Source organism: Numenius arquata, chromosome 21 (assembly GCF_964106895.1).
Source record: "Numenius arquata chromosome 21, bNumArq3.hap1.1, whole genome shotgun sequence".
NCBI classification, from domain to species: domain Eukaryota; kingdom Metazoa; phylum Chordata; class Aves; order Charadriiformes; family Scolopacidae; genus Numenius; species Numenius arquata.
The window spans coordinates 3,234,092-3,254,904 of record NC_133596.1 but is presented as its reverse complement, the minus strand read 5'-3'; the positions used below and the strand labels follow the sequence as shown (position 1 = coordinate 3,254,904).

The 20,813-nt window shown below is 50.5% G+C and overlaps 1 protein-coding gene across 3 annotated transcripts; it reads right to left on the bottom strand.

The window, feature by feature from the left end:
• Positions 1–5,060: 5,060 nt before the first annotated feature.
• On the bottom strand, positions 5,061–19,082 carry SRSF4 (serine and arginine rich splicing factor 4). Of its 3 annotated transcripts, XM_074161945.1 has the most exons (7): positions 18,976–19,082; positions 10,718–10,860; positions 9,709–9,821; positions 7,718–7,932; positions 6,691–6,774; positions 6,258–6,519; positions 5,067–6,197 (listed from the first exon to the last, which is right to left on the bottom strand). In XM_074161945.1, exons 1-7 carry the CDS (start codon positions 19,080–19,082, stop codon positions 5,736–5,738), a joined length of 1,386 nt encoding a protein of 461 aa, XP_074018046.1. In that variant the 3' UTR covers positions 5,067–5,735. The 3 variants fall into 3 exon arrangements, with proteins under 3 accessions (XP_074018045.1, XP_074018046.1, XP_074018047.1); XM_074161944.1 differs by having other exon boundaries at positions 5,061–6,519; XM_074161946.1 differs by lacking the exons at positions 6,258–6,519; positions 6,691–6,774 and having other exon boundaries at positions 5,067–6,252.
• Positions 19,083–20,813: the final 1,731 nt, after the last annotated feature.

Sequence of the window (20,813 nt, the reverse complement as noted above, 5' to 3'; positions counted from 1 at the left end):
TACCTAAAGGGTGGGTTGAAGGAGGATGGAGCCGGACTCTTTTCAGTGGTTCCCAGTGACAGGACAAGGGGCAACGGGCACAAGCTGGAACATGGGAAGTTCCATTGAAATATGAGGAGGAACTTCTTTCAGGTGAGGGTGCCAGAGCCCTGGAACAGGCTGCCCAGGGAGGGTGTGGAGTCCCCTTCCCTGGAGATCTTCAAGCCCCCCCTGGATGCCGTCCTGAGTGATGTGCTCTGGGCAACCCTGCTTTGGCAGGGGAGTTGGACTGGATGATCTCTAGAGGTCCCTTCCAACTCTGACAATTCCCTGATTCCGTGATTCTCATCTGAGAAGGTTATTTCCCTTTGTAGTTGAATTTTGAAACAATAAGGAACTGGTGGTTGGGTTTTTAATGACGCTTTGGGGGTTTTTAATGATGCTTTGGGGTTTGTCGGGTTTTTTTTTGCCACGGTAAGCGAGGAAGGAGCAGGAGCGGGCCCCGAGCTGTGACAACGTAAATGGAATGGGATTTCAGGAAAATAATAAATGAGATTTGAAACGGCTCATTTGAAATACACATCCTGCGCTTGGGCCACACCAACCCCACGCATCGGTACAGGCTCAGGGAAGTGTGGCTGGAGCTGCCGGGCGGAAAAGGACTTGGGGGTTCTGATGGACAAGCGGCTGGACATGAGCCGGCAGTGTGCCCCGGTGGCCGAGAAAGCCAACGGCATCCTGGCTTGTGTTAGAAATAGCGTGACCAGCAGAAGCAGGGAGGTGATTGTCCCCCTGTGCTCAGCACTGGTGAGGCCACACCTGGAGTGTCGTGTCCAGTTTTGGGCACCTCAATCCAAGAGAGATATCGAGGTGCTGGAGCGGGTGCAGAGGAGGGCAACGGAGCTGGTGAAGGGCCTGGAGAATAAATCCTATGAAGAGCGGTTGAAGGAGCTGGGACTGTTTAGTGTGAGGAAGAGGAGGCTGAGGGGAGACCTCATCACTCTCTACAACTACTTGAAAGGACACTGTAGAGAGGCTGGTGCTGGTCTCTTCTCACAGGTAATTAATGACAGAACGAGAGGGAACGGCTTCAAGCTCCAACAGGGTGGGTTTAGACTGAACATTAGGAAAGAATTTTTCACAGAAAGAGTGGTCGGGCATTGGAACAGGCTGCCCAGGGAGGGGGTTGAGTCACCATCCCTGGATGTGTTTAAGAGCCGTTTAGATGTGGTGTTGGGGGATATGGTGTAGGGGAGAACTTTGTAGTGTAGGGTAGATGGTTGGACTCGATGATCCCAAGGGTCTTTTCCAACCTGGATGATTCTATGACTCTATGTCCAGTTTTGGGCACCTCAATCCAAGAGAGATATGGAGGTGCTGGAGCGGGTGCAGAGGAGGGCAACGGAGCTGGTTGTCGTGGTTTTGGCTGAATTTACCGAAACCAGACCAACAGATGGCCCTTCCCCTTCCCTCCAGGCTGAACCCCCCCAACTCTCTCAGCCTGTCCTCACAGCAGAGGGGCTCCAGCCCTCCCAGCATCTCCGTGGCCTCCTCTGGCCCCGCTCCAACAGGTCCGTGTCCTTCTGCTGTTGGTGGCCAAAGGCTGCCTTCACCGCAGAGGAGGAAAACCCCAGCCGAGATGCGCAGAGGGACCATGGCGAGGGCATTGGAGTTGCTTTGCTCAGCAGCCGAGTGCATTTTGGGACAGCTGTCACCTCCTGCCACATCCACACCACAATTATTTATATCACAAAACCTCCCCGCAGGGCAGGAACCGTCCTGTACCGTCCCCATCGCCCCGGGGGCCTCACGCACGCAACCGCGAAGGCTTTTTGGTTTTCCCGTTGCAGGGAACACCCTTTACCCCACACGGTGAATATTTACACCTCAGCCAACATTTTCCATCCCTCTCCCCCCCATCTCCAAAGGCCTCTCTCCAGGAATTTAGGGGAGAAGCGTCTCTCCCGAAGGGCTCGTTTGAAACCACGCTCGCTCCACGGGGAGCAGCCCCGGCAGCAAAAGGCAGAGTCTCTTCGTGAAGTCTTAGCCCGGACTTTATCATTCGTAGATTTCCTTAAAGGTATTTTTTTTAAAGCTAATTACCCCCCATTAGCAAACATCTCGCCTCGCCTGGTTTGTTTCTGTACCGAGACGGAGCGGCAAAAGGGATTAGAAATGTTACTTTGAGAGCCCGAGATGTTAAAGCATTAAATCTATAGAGCTGAAAAGGGCTTTTCCTTCTAAAGAAATTAAATATCGCTTCCGCAGAGCTCTCTCCCGCTGCCGTAGCGATGTGACATTTGATAAAGCCTGAGCCGCTCACCGGGCCCTGACCCTTCTCCAACTCCGGAGATATTTTGTGTTGAAAGCCGCTCTTCTCATCTGTCGCCCTTTCATCTTTTTAATGCGGCCGTACAAATTTCAAATGATCAAATTAGACGGAATGACTTGAAGTTAACATCTAGCTGCCAGAACCGCGGGTTTAAGTATTGCCGGCAGTTCGAAATTCGTTACAGAAAAGTTTTTGAGAAAGCCATAATTAACCTTTTTTTCTGCCTCCCCCACCCCCAGGTGGAGTAAGAACTCACAGAATGTGTTTTGCCTTTTATTTTCGGGCAGGCTGCTGGGGGGGAGGGCAGGGCGCCGGGGGCGTCAGTTCTCCATTGGCAGCCGGAGGAGCTTGGGGAAACTTTCACTGGATTTCACTGAATTTTTAGAGTTGGAAGAGACCATAAAGATCATCTAGTCCAACTCCCCTGCCGAAGCAGGATTGCCCAGAGCATGTCAGAGCATGTTACTCGGGACGGCATCCAGACGGGTCTTGAAGATCTCCAGGGAAGGGGACTCCACACCCTCCCTGGGCAGCCTGTTCCAGGGCTCTGGCACCCTCACCCGAAAGAAGTTCCTCCTCAGATTTGAATGGAACTTCCCATGTTCCAGCTTGTGCCCGTTGCCCCTCGTCCTGTCACTGGGAACCACTGAAAAGACTCCGGCTCCATCCTCCTTCAACCCACCCTTTAGGTACTTGTAAACACAGACAAGGTCTCCCCTCAGCCTTCTCTTCTCCAGGCTAAAGAGTCCCAGCTCTCTCAGCCTTTCTTCATAAGGGAGATGCTCCAATCCTTGAATCATCCTCGTTGCCCTTCTCTGGACTCTTTCCAGTAGTTCCCTGTCTCTCTTGAACTGGGGAGCCCAGAACTGGACACAATATTCCAGTTGTGGCCTCACCAGTGCAGAGCAGAGGGGGAGAATGACCTCCCTCCACCTACTGGCCACACTCTTCCCTGCGCAGCCCAGGATTCCATTGGCCTTCCTGGCCACAAGAGCACACTGCTTGCTCATTGTCATTTTGCTGTCCAACTTCAGTTGGAGCGATTTGCCAACCGCCCAAGTCTAAAATGGGGATATTATTCAGGAATATCTACAAAACCCCTGCTGGCAGCTGCCTTCTCTCCTCCCCACATCCACAGGGACGCTGGGGACACACCAGCAGAGCAGCCCCTGCTGTTTCCAAACCCAGAGCTCCCCAGAAGCACGTCCTGAACATTTTTTAAAGGTTCTGCTCAAGGACAGGTGGAAAAACTGCTGGAAAACACGCTGAGAAGAGACAAGCTGGGGCTCCGGCCTCAACTCCCAGTGCCCAGCAGAGAAGCCGGACTGGGAAAGCGGGTGCGAGGGAATTTCAGTTGGATGGCAGAGCCCTCCTGGACACTGGGAACTCAGAGCAGCCGGGGTGTCTGAACAGCAGCTCCCCCCAGGGAAGGGCCACACACGAATCGAACCATCAATCCATGATTGGAAATCCCCAAACTACAATTCCCCCTGCATTTTGGGGGGACGTTAAGCCAAACGCTGGCTGCGGCACAGCGCCCGGAGCAAAGGCTGGGTCATGCTGCAACGTCCTCATCCCACCGGGGTCAGGATAACACCTTCACAGAATGATACGGGGTTGGAAGGGACCTCTGGAGATCATCCAGTCCAACCCCCTGCCAGAGCAGGTCCACCCAGAGCAGGTCCCACAGGAGCGTGTCCAGGAGGGGTTTGAATGTCTCCAGAGAAGGAGACTCCACCACCTCTCTGGGCAGCCTCTTCCAGAGCTCTGCCACCCTCACAGGAAAGAAATTCCTCCTCATGTTTAGGTGGAACTTCCTGTGTTCCAGTTTGTGCCCGTTTCCTCTTGTCCTGTCCCTGGGCACCACTGAAAAAAGACTGGCCCCATCCTCCTGACACCCACCCTTCAAGTATTTATAGGCCTTGATCAGATCCTTCCTCAGTCTTCTCTTCTCCAGACTAAAAAGACCCAAGTCCCTCAGCCTTTCCTCGTAAGAGAGATGCTCCAGGCCCCTCAGCATCTTTGTAGCCCTCTGCTGTACCCTCCTGTTTATATTAAATCACAGTTCGTGACTGAAGCCCCAAACTCACAATCAGAGATGATGAAATCGAAGAAGAACCAGCAGTAACCGGCTGGGACGGTGTCACCTTCTCCTGCGGTGTGTGCCCGGTTGGAAAAACACCTGTAAAAGTATTGTGCTTCTTTCCCCTTCGTTTCCCAAAGGTAGCAGGAGAAAGGCCGACGGCGTGAAAGATGAAACGGTCGAACCATTGAGCTGCAGAACGAAGCAAAGAGCAGAGAAGCACGCTCTCTGCGCCAGCCACGCTCGCCTCCAGCATCCGACGCCTAAAACGCTGTGGGACAAACAGGGATTTCTGTTGACTCCAGTCGAGCGAGTTACGTGGGTGAAGGATTCTCTTCCCCGTACGACGGAGGCTGCAGCTCCCCACGTTTCACGGACACGGACAGCGGGAAAGAGGCTTCTCGCCTCCATCATCCCTCCTGGTTGGTTTTCCTGTCGTCTTCTCCTTATCGCAACGTTAAAGCTCCAAAAAAACACAGTAAGCCTTTCTAGAGACACGAGTTATTTTAACTGGATTGTATCCCGAGCGTCGTGATTCCATTTACAATTAAGTGGCTTTTCTAAACCAAGAGCCCGTTCCCTGCCGGTGACTCCCCCGCAAATTCCACCGCCCGATATAAACCAGCGACAGCCACGACACGATTTCATGGAACCACCGCCAAATGTCATCAAGCAAAAATAGTCTTTATTCAAATTTCATGGAAACAGGAGTCACTGTACTTTGCAAGACAGGGGGAAAAAAAAAAATAAAATAAAAAAATTTAATATAAAACAAGGATATTGTCACAATACCAGAATATGGAACTATACTTCTTTTCCCTATGGATTACTGCAAGTACCTATTTATGTTTTTTGTTTTCCTTTTGCCTGTGCTATTCACAACTTTGTAAGTCCAAAAAAATAGGAAACCAAAGTAGTATGAAACTTAAGACTTAGCACTTCCACTACACGGCGTACATCGAAGGGCATCAGTTCAAGGGCAAAGGCTGCTGAAGCCGTCGTACCTACCTACCAGTCACACCACTGCAACCTCACCCACCCACCAAGGGGCAGTGCTCCTTCTCTGCGAGGCTCTGCCTGGAAAACAGGGCAATTTTGGTGCTCCAGGAAGAGTTATATTTAAAGAGCACCTTTCTGTAGGGTAGAAAATGAGCGGACCGGCCTTGCACCAGAGAACGTTGCAGGGAGGGAGCACGGCAGCTCACGACGAGGACGGACATACCATCGGGGTTGTTAAAAATATACAGCATCGACATGTTTTCTACTTCAACCACTTGTGCTACAACTACTAAACATGTACAAAAGACTGTTGGGGCTGTTCCGAGCGCGGTCACGGCAAGGTTAGGACCTGGAGCGAGACCTTGACCGTGATCGGGAGCGTGACCTAGAGGCAGACCTAGACCTAGACTTGGACCGGGACCCGGGCTTCGAAACAGACTGAGACCTGGAACGAGAATCTGATTTGACGTTTGGTTTTGTCTTGGAAATCGACCTCGACCTGGAGCGAGACGCCCGACGCGCAGCTGCGTCCTCACCCTCCCCTTTTGCCTCTTTTCTATCCGAATCTGATTTTAGGTGCTCCTTGTCTTTGGAGGCTGACCTGGACCGCTCGCGGCTGTCCTTCCTTTTCTTCTTGCTACTCGCTTTGCTGTCTCGCTTGCTGCGCCTCTTGCTTTTCTCGCTCTTGCTGCGGCTCCTGCTTCTACTTCTGCTGTCATCCCTGCTCCTCTTCCTACTTTTCCTTTTATCCTTACTGCGGCTCCTGCTCCTGCTCTCATCCCTGCTCTTGCTCCTGCTTCTGGCCTTGCTAATGCTCTTCTCCCTGTCTTTGCTTCTACTCTTCTCCTTGCTCCGGCTCCTCACGCTCTCCCTCGTCTCCCCCCTGTCCTTACTCCCGCTCCTGCTCCTACTCTTTTCCTTGCTGCGGCTCCTGCTCTTTGTTTTCTCATCGCTGTTATGGAGAGCGCCCTCAGATTTATCTTTACTTTTGTTCCGGGATTTCTCTGCGCTCCTGCTGCGGCTCCTACTTTTATCCTCTTTACTTGGAGTCCTGCTTTTCTCTTTTTGGCCTCTGCTACGGCTCTTGCTTCGACTACGGCTCTTGCTTCTGGAACGGGACACAGACCTGGAAGCGCAAGGGCAACAGACAGCTCCACTTTAGTGCGGTTGACTCGGGCTTAAATAGTGTGCACAATACAGCAGGGAAAAGAAAAACAAAGCGTTCCGACTGCAAATTTAGGATGATGCTTCTCATTTAAGTGGATAAGCCCCCATTTCTTCCACCACAAAGACATACCTGGATCTTGATCTACTCTTGGAGCGACTACTACTGGCACTGCGGCTCCTGCTCTTATGAGAATGTCTGCTTCGAGAGCGAGACCTGGAACAAAATCAACCGGGTTAATGTCAGCACGTGCCCAGGAAGAGCTCGTGGTCCCCTGCGGGCAAAACCCCATAGTATTAAAGCACCTTTCAAGTAGCTGAACGGCGAGAACGTTACACAGTAAAGTTACAAACAGAACCTTTCTCCCACAGCTCATCCTCTGCTGCCGTGTCTGGAGGTGAGCAGGGTCCTAATCCGGAAGGAAATACGCAGCCTTATTTAAGACAAGGAAGGGAGAATCCCTTTCCCAATCGAGTCAGAGCGGGAATTCAGTGAGACACTAGGACAAAGCTTTGACTTCAGGCTTTGATTTCATCAGCAAGCTGTTCTGCCAACAGTAGAGTTTTGCCTGACTTTTCTTGCAACGAGAAGTTCTGCCCCAGAAAGGGAAGGGGAAAACGCTTGGTGCTGTGTGCTGGAGCAGTTCGCTCCATCACACAACAAAAGCAGCGTATCTCTAAGAAACAGGGAATGGGTGGGAGTTTCCAAGCTGGGAAAGAACTGTTAGTCCTGGTGGGTAGAGCAGAACACGGCGTTCAGAGCCAAAGTGTTAAAGCACCTTCTGTTTCACTCTGTGTGAGCAGCTCCACCTGCCTGGCGGCTTCTCCTGCGAGACAGAACGGACCACGGGCTCCATGGGGTTGGGAAAGAACAGCAGCATGGTCCGGTGTTCAGCTCCCACATAACACACCCCCACCAAGGGAGACACCTCTAATAACACCTCTAATAGAACAGCAGCATGGTCCGGTGTTCAGCTCCCACATACACACCTCCACCAAGGGAGAAGTCTCATTTCCCTTGGTTACTTTCAGGTAACTAATAAATTCTCAAAAGCTCGATTTATTGAGAACTCTCAACCCTTCCCAAGGTGTTTTGGAACCTGCTGTATATTCATGTAATCGCGGCTAGGTTCAGTCTGAGCTGCATTATAGAAACATACCTCGAATGGCTTCGGCTTCTGGAGTAAGAGCGGCGCCGTCTTGATCCAGGTCTGTCTTCCACTAATCTAATCTTTCTGCCATTTACTTCTGTCCCGTCCAGCTTTTCAAGGGCTCTTTTCATGTCAGAATAGGATTTGAACTCAATGACACCTTCATTTTTCCTTCCTTTGTGTGCATCTGCATATGTCACCTCCCCTGCCTGACGCATATAATCCTAGAGGGAGAGGACAGAATAACCATTGCCTCAAATCCAGAGCCAGGCTTCCAGCCTGACCCTGCTCATCTCCGCAACGACGCTCCCTTGGCCTCTTCTGGCCACAGGGACGTCAGCCAGGGTTTTAACCAAACAGCAGTCGCGGGGCTAACGCCAGGGTTTCTCAGTTAGCCAAAGAACACACTGCCATTTCAGAGAGTTTGCGTGATTAGAACCAAGGGGGTGCTGAGAGTTTTGAGCCAAACGATCATTTTAAGTCTCCCATGTCACGTCTAATACCAAATACGCTCTATGGTAAGTTTCAAATTACAAAAGCAATTAAAGAAATAAAAAGCTTGCTCTCTAACCCATATTCACAAATTAACTTGGGAAAGGGGATAAATTTAAGGTTGATTATGAAGAGGCAAGAAGAGCACAAGCAAGCAAACTTCCCTTCATCCTCCACCTGGGTAACAGATCTCATTCTGCTGGAAGAAATCCGCCCGGACAAGTAAAAGCTCGATTCCTTTCCCCACTTCATGCTCCCTGGCTTCTCCGTTTCAGCTCCTGAACACCTCTGTGGATCAGGGAGGGCCACTCTGCCCTGCTTCCAGCAAGCCCCCAGCCAGGGCCACCTTTCAGCTGCTGTGGGTGCAATGGGAACGGGGCACACGACTCCAGTTCCAGTTTCAACCCAGCTACTCCCACCTTAACTACCCTGAAATGAAAGCTATTCCCCCCCCCAAAAAAAAAAACCAACGCATCCAACTAGAGGATTAATCATGCCATGCTCTACTCACAATTTTTAATACCAGAAGCAAAGACAAGCTATTGATGGGGTGAAGCGTTAACAACAGAAGACATCTGAAGAGTCCCAGTACGTACCTGAGCTAGTGTTACACATTCAATTACAGACCAGTTTCTACTACGGCAAAGTTTGCTTAGAACAAATTTTACACATCCTTAAAAGAGAACCATAAAAGACAGCGTTCCTGTAAGAACAAGTGCTTTTAACCATCGCTGCTAAGTTTGATAAGGAAAACACTACCTTTTTGCAGCTACCAGTGACCTTCTGCTCCCTGTCCTGCCCCCCCAGCCACGACGAAGAAAATCAGGAGTCAACATTTCACCTCCAGCATGAAGATACTGGGAGGTACTGGGGGCTCCACGGTGTTACCCAGCGCTTCCACCGCCCAGAATCACCTTCCATTCCTTTGCACTTTGAGAAAATACTAGCTTTTGGCAGAGTTTTTGCACGATTGCTCATTCTGGAGGCATCCTTTCCCTGAAACTCTCCTTAAAACACCTTTACATGGTGGAAATTCTCCACAGAGACTGTGTGAGAAGGATGCTATCGTTTCCAAGCAGCTCCAACGCCTTACGAGTTGATGAGTTAAATCCAAAGCGACAAGGGTGAACTCCTCCATCTCTAGTGAATCCTACCGCTGATGATTAAAGTCTGTTTTGACAAGGTTTAAGATGAGATAAGACACACCTCTACGTGACGTTGGCTTGCGTTAAGAAAAAAAAAGTTATTTTCCTACTGTCCTGCGACACCAAACCTGCAGGTGCAACCCCTAAAGTGGCATTAATGATTTCTTATATGCAAATACTCTTCCATATTTAGTTAATGAGTGCATTGTTTCCAAAAGTTACTTGTATGCATAGGAGCACACAGATTTATTAACAATTTGGAGTCAAGAACACAGGTCTATACCACTTTTCCTTGTTGGAAAGCTCATTTTTTTACCCTTTATGCTCTTTACTAGAGAGAGGGTAAGGAAAGGGGCCCCATACCTTAAGATCTTGCCAACTGCAGCGGCTTGACAAATTTTCCACAATCAATCTGTATTCTGTACGGGTGGGAGGACCGTACTTATCTCTTCCGCTTCTTCTATAACCATATCCACCTTTAGGAGGTGACAAGCAGACAGCAGTACTTCAACCAGGGAAATGGAGCGCTCTCTCTACAGCCCCCACCAACACTCTCCTGCCCCGTACGATCCCAGAGACGTTAAAAAAATCCACCCACCCGCTGGTCGAAATTAGATCCCCCTCAGATAAAATGTTACAAATAGCCAAAGCATTAAAAAAAAAAATAATAAAAAAATTACTACAAGCACATAATTAAAACAAGGCACATAATTATAATTACGCTAGAATTCGACATGCAATTAAATTTACGTTATTTTTAAAAAGAGTTTGCAAGAAGAAAGCGAATTAAGGCAGTTTACTAATGTTACTTACATTGCTTAAAGGTTTTCTGAATATCTGACATGAATAAAGCTTTTCAGGCACCTATTTCAGATTAATCTCATCTCTCTCTAACCCTTGGGGTCCTCACCACCCAGGTCTAATAGGAAAAGGTTGCGGTCGTCACATGGCTTCCTTTTTTTTTTGGGGTCAGCCAAGGGCCACAAAGGTCAAAGAGCCACTCATGGAAAGGTAACCCCGGGTCAGCAAATGGAACGGGCAGTCATCTTAGCCTCAAAGGACTCTTTCAATTAAAACATTGAGGTCTTTGTTAAGTCTATGTTAAACATCACATCGCAAATAAACCATTCAAATAGTTAAACGAAACGATAATAGTAATAAAAATGGTACAAGAAACTGTGTTTATTAATTTATCAATTAAAATAGTTTAATACAACAAACAAGTTAATAAATATTCAGGTCAACAGTTACATTTACAGTTACAGAACACTATTCACAACTTTTTTTACTTTTTACTTTAAAAAAAAAAAAAAAGAGCAAAAAATGTTTTATTTAAAATAAGTCAGGGATACAAATGCATGTTAGTGCTTACTGCGTCCAGAACCGTAACTGCTGTCGCGCCGTGGGCCTCTGGCGTGCTCAACGATCACTCTCTCTCCACAGAGATCTTTGCCATTGAGCTCATAAACGGCATCGTCCGCATCTCGCAGGTCATCAAACTCCACAAAGCCGTACCTGGAGAGAGGGAGAGGAAAAGAATCACTCGGAAAGAACTGAACCCGAGGTATCTGTGCTCAAAAACATCTCACAGCGGGTTTCTGTGGAGCCCAAAGAGCGTGTCCTCTTGAAGAACATCAGTTGCAACCTCCTGAAGGCCACCTAAGGGTTCAAGGTCATGAGCGCTAACCCCACAGACCCACTAAATATGGTGCTATTCTGCACCATACAATAAATAATTCAATAAATTTGCTCAACAGCAGCGAGGCTGACATTGCATTTGACAGACCTTCCATGGATTAGGATTTACCCTGATTTTTGAAGATTCCTGGGTTCATTCCCGGCTCTATTAGGAAGTTACCTTAATTCCCACACTTCAAATGGAAGTATTTGTTCATCTCTAAACACAACTGGTTTGTACACCCTGCACGAAGCTTCAACAAGAAATAAAATACAAAGGCAGGTCAGGAAAATGGATTTTGTTTGCAGATGACCCCAAGCTGTGTGGTGGTGTCGATACACCAGAGGGACGGGATGTCATTCAGAGGAACCTGGACAGGCTGGAGAGGTGGGCCCAGATGAACCTCATGAGGTTCAACAAAAGCAAGTGCAGGGTCCTGCACCTGGGAAGAAACAATCCTCGGTATAAATCCAGCCTGGGGGATGAGGTGTTAGAAAGCAGCCCTGAGGAAAGGGACTTGGGGGTGCTGATGGAGGAGAAGCTGGACATGAGCAGGCAATGTGCACTCGCAGCCCAGAAGGCCAACCACATCCTGGGCTCCGTCAAAAGAAGTGTTGCCAGCAGATCCAGAGAGGTGATTCTGCCACTTTGCTCTGCTCTGGTGAGACCTCACCTGGAGCACTGTGTGCAGGTCTGGAGCCCTCAATATAGAGAGGACATGGACCTGATGGAGCGGGTCCAGAGGAGGGCCACCAAAATGATCAGGGGGTTGGAGCACCTCTGCTACGAGGACAGGCTGAGGGAGCTGGGGTTGTTCAGCCTGGAGAAGAGGAGGCTCCGGGGAGACCTCATAGCGGCCTCCCAGTCCCTGAGGGGGGCTACAGGAAGGCTGGGGAGGGTCTGTTTCCAAAGGCTGCAGTGACAGGATGAGGGGCAATGGCTTTAAGTTGGAGAAGGGGAGATTTAGATTGGATATTAGGAAAAAGTTCTTTACTCTGAGGGTGGTGGAACACTGGAACAGGTTGCCCACGGAGGTGGTTGAGGCCCCTTCCCTTGAGTTATTCAAGGTGAAGCTCGACGAGGCCCTGGGCAACCTGGTCTAGTTGGGGGTGTCCCTGCTGACTGCGGGGAGGTCGGACTAGATGACCTTTGGAGGTCCCTTCTGGCCTGGACCAATCTATGAATCTACGAATCTATGAATTTCACTCTTGACTGTGGACTATACTGATGGTTTGAGTAGGAAAATGAACATACTCATGAAAGAGGACAGACCTTCCACTCGCTGAGGTACTCACGGCCTCCCATATACTGCTGAGAAAGTCTTTTATGCCCACAATATTTCCAATATCCAAGCCTTGAAGAGAGCATGGCGAGTCCAAACCTTATCAAGGGACTTAAGAAACTGCAGCAACAAAAACAAGGAACAAGTTTCCTGGGCAAACGAAGAGTCTTCAGGGGTGCCACAGACATCGGTGCCAACATCAGGCTGCCACGAGTGCCTGATCCCCGCTGGCTACAGATCCCCAAAGAGCGAGCACGGGGTTTTTAAATACTTTCTTACAGCTGGTGCTCAGGGACGAGCCGGTGACTTGCTTACGGCTGCAGAGCAAACTCACAGCAGCACCGACGCAAAACTCAAGCCACCAATTTCCATCCTGGCAAGAGTCTACTTTCATCTACATCCATCTACTTTCACGAGGGCACGTTGTGATAGGAGGAGGGGGAAGGGTTTGACACTGAAAGAGGGGAGATGGAGATGAGATGTGGGGAAGAACTTCTTCGCTGTGAGGGTGGTGAGAGCCTGGTCCAGGTTGCCCCGAGAAGCTGTGGCTGCCCCATCCCTGGGGGGGTTCAAGGCCAGGTTGGAGGGGGCTTGGAGCAAGCTGGTGTGGTGGGAGGTGTCCCTGCCCAGGGCAGGGGGTGGGAATGAGATGATCCTTAATGTCCCGTCCCTTCCAACCCAAACCATTCTGTGATTCTCTTTAAAAGCCAACATTGTGTAGATGCTCATTATCCCAACGGGGCAGGGAAGAGGACAAAAAGCATCCGAGGGCTGTTTATCAGAGATCAGAATCTACCTGAACTGAATTCGAGCTAAAATCACTCCTCCTTCAGTCACCCACCAAGCCCAGATCCAGGCTCCAGAGCCCCCCAGGAACAGCCACAACACTGCAGCCCCCACACAGCTGGGAGCATCCCTGGCTGCTGAAGGCAAACTCATAATCCGAAATTTGGGTTTTAGCAAGCCAAGAGGGAAATCATTGCGAGCGCTGGTGTTTCAAATAATCCAGAAAAACAAACCCCTGATACACAAACGCTGGCCTCCTCTTTTAGGTCGCTTCATTTTTAAGTTTTAAGTAATTTAAGCTTAAGTAGTGACCTCCCCCAACCACGGTACCACCAGCAGCCACAGTTTTGCTGTGTATTAATATCTATTAACCAAATACTTAAAAATGACTCCAAACCCCACAAATAAGGAAGCTGCTTTCTCATGCAAGTGCTGTAGTTTCATGGAAGAAACAAGCGCGATTGATTTATAACAACTGAAACAATCACAGTCATTATAAAACCATTCAAATGGCAACTTTCTTCCCTTCAATTCCAAAAATAGAGCAAGCGAGCTCAGACCTTTAAATGAGATCTCACCCTAAAAGCAATTACTCACAAGGTGAAGTGCCTGGTGTGCACCACCACTTTCAGGAGAATAAATAAACGCACAAGACATTTGAAGCCAGAATAACGGAGGAATATGTGAATTCCATCAGAGCACAGTCACAGAATCATCGAATTGTCCAGGTTGGAAGGGACCTTTCAGATCATCTAGTCCAACCATCAACCTAAGTCTGATAAAACCCATCACTAAACCATGTCTCTAAGCGCTATGTCAACCCGGCTTTTAAATACCTCCAGGGATGGTGCCTCAACCCCTTCCCTGGGCAGCCCATTCCAAGGCTTAAGAACCCTTTCAGGGTAAAAACTTTCCCTAATCTCCAATCTGAACCTCCCCTGGTGCAACTTGAGGCCGTTTCCTCTTGTCCCATCGCCTGTTCCTTGGGAGAAGAGACCGACCCCCCCTGGCTACACCCTCCTTTCAGGGAGTTGGAGAGAGCGAGAAGGTCTCCCCTCAGCCTCCTTTTCTCCAGGCTGAACACCCCCAGCTCCCTCAGCCTCTCCTCATGAGACTTGTTCTCCAGACCCCTCACCAGCTCCGTTGCCCTTCTCTGGACCCACTCCAGCCCCTCAGTGTCTTTTTTGTGGGAAGGGGCCCAAAACTGGACCCAGCCCTCAAGGTGGGGCCTCATTATTCTTCCCATATCACACACGGACACAGGCAGCTCCTCGCCGTCCAGCATCAGTTCCTCCACTTGGCCTCCCATGCGAATTCACCCCAAAAAGCTCCCGAGAAGGTCCAACATCGAGAGAACTTGGTCTGGCCCAAGCATGCATAAGATATTCAGCCCTAGAATAAGATACTACTCTGATGGAAAAGGAAAAAGCAAAAGTTACATGAAGAAACTTCTAATTTCCCTCTTTAAGACAGACCAGCAAGCTTGTACACGCCGTGACACGACTTGCTTTTAAAGAATACTAAAAATCATACCCTGCATCACTCATAAATGGAAGTAATACCGATCCACCCATTAAATACGTATAATATTGCACCGCATGATCTAAAAACATGAATCAAAACCCTTCAGGAGCAGTTTTACACTACGGAAAGCCACAACTGCTGACACAGCCTTAACTACAGCAATCTGAACCTGCTGTTCTGTGACAGCAGCGCAAGTAAATCTTCTTTAAAATGTCTACTATTACTACTTCATATGTGGCATAAAACTACTTACTAAAAATGTCAATGCAATTTACTTCAGCTAATGCGAAGCTACACCATTTTCTGCTCATGTATCAAAAAAGGGAAAAAGCTACAGGAATATGTCCTTATCCCAAGCAATTCCAACAGACGGAGCCTCCTACGAGGTGGGGTTTTTTGTTTATTAAATCCACAGTGAAAGGAAAAATGTGATTTTTCTAAAATTGCGTAATACCTGAAATAAAAGGCAGGGACTCATCTTTCTCCTCCTTAGCTTTGGAAGCTTGCTGGCTCTGCACCCCCCTCTCCACCCTGGACCACCAGGACCAGCATGAAGCCCACCTCTATGTTCCCCAGGTGACAATTTTCTCCCACTATCATCAAGGGCTGGTGCTGGAGATGTGGTGGAGCCCAAAAGAATGAGTCCCACGGGCCGTGAAGAACCTCAAAGCTGCTGTCCCTGCCCTTGGCCAACACTGGGTTGAAATCCATGAGGTTTAGAGGGGCAGCATCCACCAGAGCACGGCCCATTCAGCAGGTTCGACCTGCTCAACCCTCATCCCGCTCTCCTCTCCACTAATTCAGTCGATGATCCGGCACCTTTCTGAATTTCAAACGACACAATCGCTTCCCATGGACAGATGTGCTCAGAACGAGCTCGTTGCCCCTCATCGCTCCTCCAACACCCCTGGACGAGCGAGGTTGAGGCAATGCATGGACACGAGCAGAAAATGCATGGAAAACTGATTCCTGGCTTCAGCTTCCTTTGGAATAAAGAATGTGACGTGTCCAGCCCTAAAAAAGCACTCCTGAAAGTTAACTTATAGGAGCTTGCTGGAGGTCCATGCTCGCCCGCCCCGTAGCTGGGCAGGGGAACGTCTGCACCTTATCAAGGAAAAGCATCTTCCGGCCGCTGGAAGCAAAACACTCATTTAAATGAGTCGCTGAAGTTACAACCTTAGAAAATACCTGAATTTTCAATACTTAAACTATTTAATTTACGATGTGGTAGCGATTCTTTTAAGTTTCTGCACTGATGACAAACATCACTGAGAACCTCTGGTCTTCTAGCACCACTGAGCACCTGAAAGTAAAAAGAAATTAAAATCTCACCTTATTCACACTTCTATTAGCAAAGGAAAAAAAAAAATAATCCACAAATCCACTGGAATTAAAACCCAATTCCTTAGACGGTCACCTTACCATCACACGGGTGTACCGGGTGTCGTTATGCTGTGACACCAACTTGATTATTTTTTAATAGCAATTGCTCTAATTGAAGTTAATGGGCATTAAATATTTTGGTGGGGAGGGTGCAAGGAAATCAAATCACTTGTCTTTGGGTAACAAATAAGAGATTTTTAAACCCAGCTAGATGAAAGAACCAAAGTTTGAAGCTTTCATTTTTGATCCGCGCTCCTCAGTCCACTGGAGAAGTTACATCCCTCTGTTCGCAGCTATTTTTTAAGGATGAAGCCGTGAATTCGGCAAAGCCGGCCAGGCTGAGGGAGGGCAGGTAAATACAGCTATTTTTTGGCCTAGTGGGATTGCAGATTGATGGGGAAACCAATGAAAGCTGGCAGCTCTTCGAGGTATTACAGCTAGCTTTTAGCCAGATAAAAAAAGCAGGCTGAAAAGTCCAATTTTCTGGTCACTTAGTACCTACACTCCTGCCAGGAACAGCTCCGGTGCCCAAAGCACTTCTGAGCAGGAAAAAAAAAGAATATGAAAACTATGAGCATACAATTAAAAATCCCAACTTGGAACAGAGAACGCTACAGAAAGTGGATTTTTATTTCCCCCATTCTTTTCTCAGGTAAGCATCGCTATAAAGCCTTTGAATTGCAAGCTTAAGTTACAATTAGCAGCGAGCGAGACCCGGCGAAGCTTTTCGGCCTCGGCTGTATCACGTTGCGGTTTCATCCTCTCGCTCGAGCATTTCAGCTCAACTGCTCAGACGCCGAGCGGCTCCTCTCCCGCCGGCCGAGCGCCCCAGGCAGCCCGCACCTTTCCAGAAGAAAGGGAAAGAATCTCACCAGTCAAACACCGGGCGGTGATTCTTAATCGTTTGCCAAGCGCTGCTAAAAATAAGCGGCGGAGAAAGGATGGGAGAGGGAACGAAGCAAATCGCTGAGTAGCCCAGCAAAAGCGCAGCATGAAGCCGTCCCGAGTCAAGAGACACAAAATCTGGCACGTCCAGCAAATTTTTTATCAAAACTGGAATTTAACTACAAAACCCAGCAGCCTGTTAAAAGAACTTCAGAACACGCAACTGGAAAAAGGAATTAAATTGTGGAGTTAACCCCAGAAATACAGACTGAGCTCTCTCCAACCCGCAGCCGAAGCGGCAAACAGCAAGGTGAAGGACAACTCCAGTTTAATGTAAATTTCCCGGATTTTTTCCCCCGTTATATCCGCAACTTTTGAACTCTGTCTCCCCCAAGTGAAGTTGCGAAAACGCCTTTAGCTCTGGAACAAAACGTAAGGCATAAAGAGACCTGAATGTTAAACCCTGTGCCCTCCTCCCCCCTCTACCTGTTACTCTTCATGCTTCAAACGCCAAAGTTTGGGTGGCTCAGGCACCCCCGTAATTTGGCTCCTGCACCTGCGCCACCCCCCACCCCAAGCCCATTTCTGATCGTAGGGACAGGCCTTGGGAGATATTTTTCAATAAAGCAAGAAGAGAGATACGTCCACGTAACGTATCAGCCACGTAACCCGGGAACTCTACAGCTGCCAAGAAAGTTCAGCATTTCTTCCAACATCTGTCTATGAACCAGAAATATTTAATTTGGAGGCTCTGAACAGCAACAGGAAAACCGCCCCCCCCCCAAAAAAAAACCCCAACAAACCAACATTTTGAAGGATACACAATGGGACTGGAAAACAGAGCACTCAAATATTTCAGGTCTGGGCAATCTTCAGCATCACCTGACGCTGTGCTGGTGAAAACACTGACACGTGCACACTCGTTTGTTTTAATAACGGCTTTTATTCATCTTCTAACCCCATTATATGGCCACCCTACCAGTACAACCAGTCTTTAAACTTAACGAGACTTCTTTTTTTTTTTTTTTTTTTCATGCTCAAGGACTAACTTTTACAAGAGATTCCTCATCTCAACCTCTAAAACAAAAATAGTAATTGGCTGTCCTGGCTAACAACGGTAAAATCCATATTGCAGTCTTCCTAAGCAAGACTTCAGGGTGGGTTTCTTGGAAAAAGATGCAAATATTCATGAAGCTTTAAGTGCTGGGGGGAAAAACCCACCAAAAAATACCAATTTGTTTTCTCCTGAAAAAAAAGCCACCCTGGAATGGCTTGGCTGAGCCCTGGGGGGGGGGGGGGGGGGGGGGGGGGGGGGGAGGCAGGATCCGGCCCCTCAGGGTGCAGCGAGGGCTCAAGCCGCTGGAACAGCACATGGGGCAGGGATAAGGGGGCTTGGGGGGGGGGGGCAGGACCCCAAATGCCCCCTCCCAGGATGGGGACAGCCTGGGGGCTCCGAGAACAGGCCTCCGCTGCTGCCACAGGGCCTGCCAAAGGGGGTCTCTGTTCCCCTCCCCAAGGGTTTGGGTATTTTTTGGGGCACAGTGGGACCTGGGGGACTCCTCAGGGGACACCCACTCCCCACAGAGGGGGGCAGGAACCCTGTCACCTGCCCTCCCCCCCTGCTCCCCCAGCACCCCAATAACTGAGGCAGGGACCCAGCCGTTCTGTCCCCTCCTGCCACAGCGGCCCAGGCATCCTGCCTCCCCCCCCCCGCCATTGCCATGGGAACCCAGCCGTTTCCCCCCCACCCGAGGGACCCTGGGCTCCCCCTTGCCATAGGGGCCCAGGCGTGTGTGTCGTCCACACCCCCCCCCCCCGTTGCCATGGGAACCCAGACGTTTCCCGCCCACCCCCCCGTTACCACAGAGGCCCAGGCGCCCTGCCCGCCCCCCCATGGGGGTACCCAACCGTCATGCCCCCCCCTTCCCACAGAGGCCCAGCCCCGTGTGTGTGTGTCGTCGTCCCCCCCCGTTGCCATGGGAACCCAGGCGTCCCCCATCCCCGTTACCCCAGAGGCCCAGGCGCCCCGCCCGCTCCCCGTCCCGCCCGCCCCCGAGGGCCGCCGCCCGGAGCCGGGCCGGGCCGCGCTCACCCGTTCTTGAGATCCACCTCCAGGATCTTGCCGTAGCCCTTGAAGAACCGCTCCACGTCCCGCTCCCGCGCCTGGTAGCTGAGGCGGCCGATGTAGACCCGCGGCATCGCGCCCGGCCCGGGGCGGGGGGGGGGGGGGGGGGGGCCCGCGGGGGCGGGGCTGCACCGGCGGCGTAAGGCGCGCGGCGGGGGCGGGGCCAGACGGCGGCGTAACGTCACGGCGCCGCGCGAGGAAAGGGAGAAGGAGCGATAAGAGGAGGGGAGGGCAAACGTCACGGGAGGCCACGCCCCCCTTCCTCGCCTGCCGGCTTCTTAAAGGGGCCACGCCGCTGTGTGGTATCAGCCGGGTGGTGGGCCCCACCGTCCCCATGTGGAGGGCAGGGATGGGGGTCCCCCTTCCCCGCGTGGAGGGGACGTATCGCCTCCCCCCCCACCCCATTTCCCCATATGCAGGAAACTACTGGGGGTCTTCCATGGGTCAGGGGCATTGTGGGGGTCCCCACTCGCTTCATGTGCAGGGCATGGGTGGCGTACCCCTTCCCCATGGGTCTGGGGGCTTATGGGGACCCCCCCTCCCCACATGCAGGGCAGAGAATGGGGTCCCCCTCCCAATATGCGGGGGACTTGTGGGGGTCCCCCTTCCCCATGTACATGGTGACAAAGGGGGCTCCCCTTCCTATGGGCCTGGGGGCTTACGGGGACCCCTTTCCCCATACACAGGGCAGGGATGGGGGTCCCCCCTCCCCATATACGGGACGTTGTTGGGGTCTGCTTTCCCAAGAGTTGGGGGTCTTGTGGGGGACCCCCTTCTTCATATACACAGCAATGATGGGGCTCCCCTTTCTTTTGGGGTGCCCACTCGCCTGATATGCAGGGCATGGGTGGGGTCCTCCTATCCCATGGGTCTGGGGGCTTATGGGGTCCTCCCTCCCCATATGATGGGGGGCTTGTGGGGTCCCCCTTCCCCACCTGCCAGGCACAGTTGGGGATCCCCCATGTGCCAGGGTGCTCATGGGGTCCCCTATATGGCGGGGGCTTGCGGGGTGCTCCCTTCTCAACACCCATGGGCTCCTCCTTCTCCAAACACAGGCAGAGATGAGGGTGCCCCATCCCCACACCCCGGGGGGCTCAGGGGTCCCCCCCTTTCTGGGGACGTCCCCCAGCCGCGCTCGGCCATTCCTCATTCCCACTGATGAGCCACAAAATCCCTCTTCCAGAGCCCTAAATACCATTTTGGGGACTTATTTTTATCGTTCCAATCGACACATCAGATGCCGAAATCACACCAAGCCCCAGCAGAGGCTCTCGGGAACATTTCAGCTTTAGCAGCCACCCCCCCCCCCAAAAAAAAACCCAAAAAACAACCCACCATCACCCCCCCCAAAAAAAAAAAAAATTAATACCATGTATGTGCAATGCCCGTAGCTGGATTTGCAACCGCAATCCCGCTCGTTTGACAAGTAGAGTTAAATTTAATTATTTATTCCTTCGTGCCCTGGTGTAGGAGTGAGCGCTCGGGAACATTTTGTGAAGAGAGTTCTCTGAAGCTTGTTAGGTTTTATTGCCGAGTCAAATAAACAACGGGGATAAAAGCTTTGCATTCTTTTTTTTTTTTTTTTTTTTTTTTTTCTGGTTTCTGTCACGCTTAATAGTGCTCTTAACGAGCGCAAAGTCCTTTCCTTGCTTTTCTTCCCATTTTATTCGTCGATCAGGGAAGCATCGGGGCACGCGATGCTGCCTCCGACGCCGGCGGCTTTGCTGCGGGGGATAATAAAAATACAAAATATTTTGGGGGGGTTCAGTGAGGACGGGAGAGCAGAGGGGAGACGCTGACAAGGA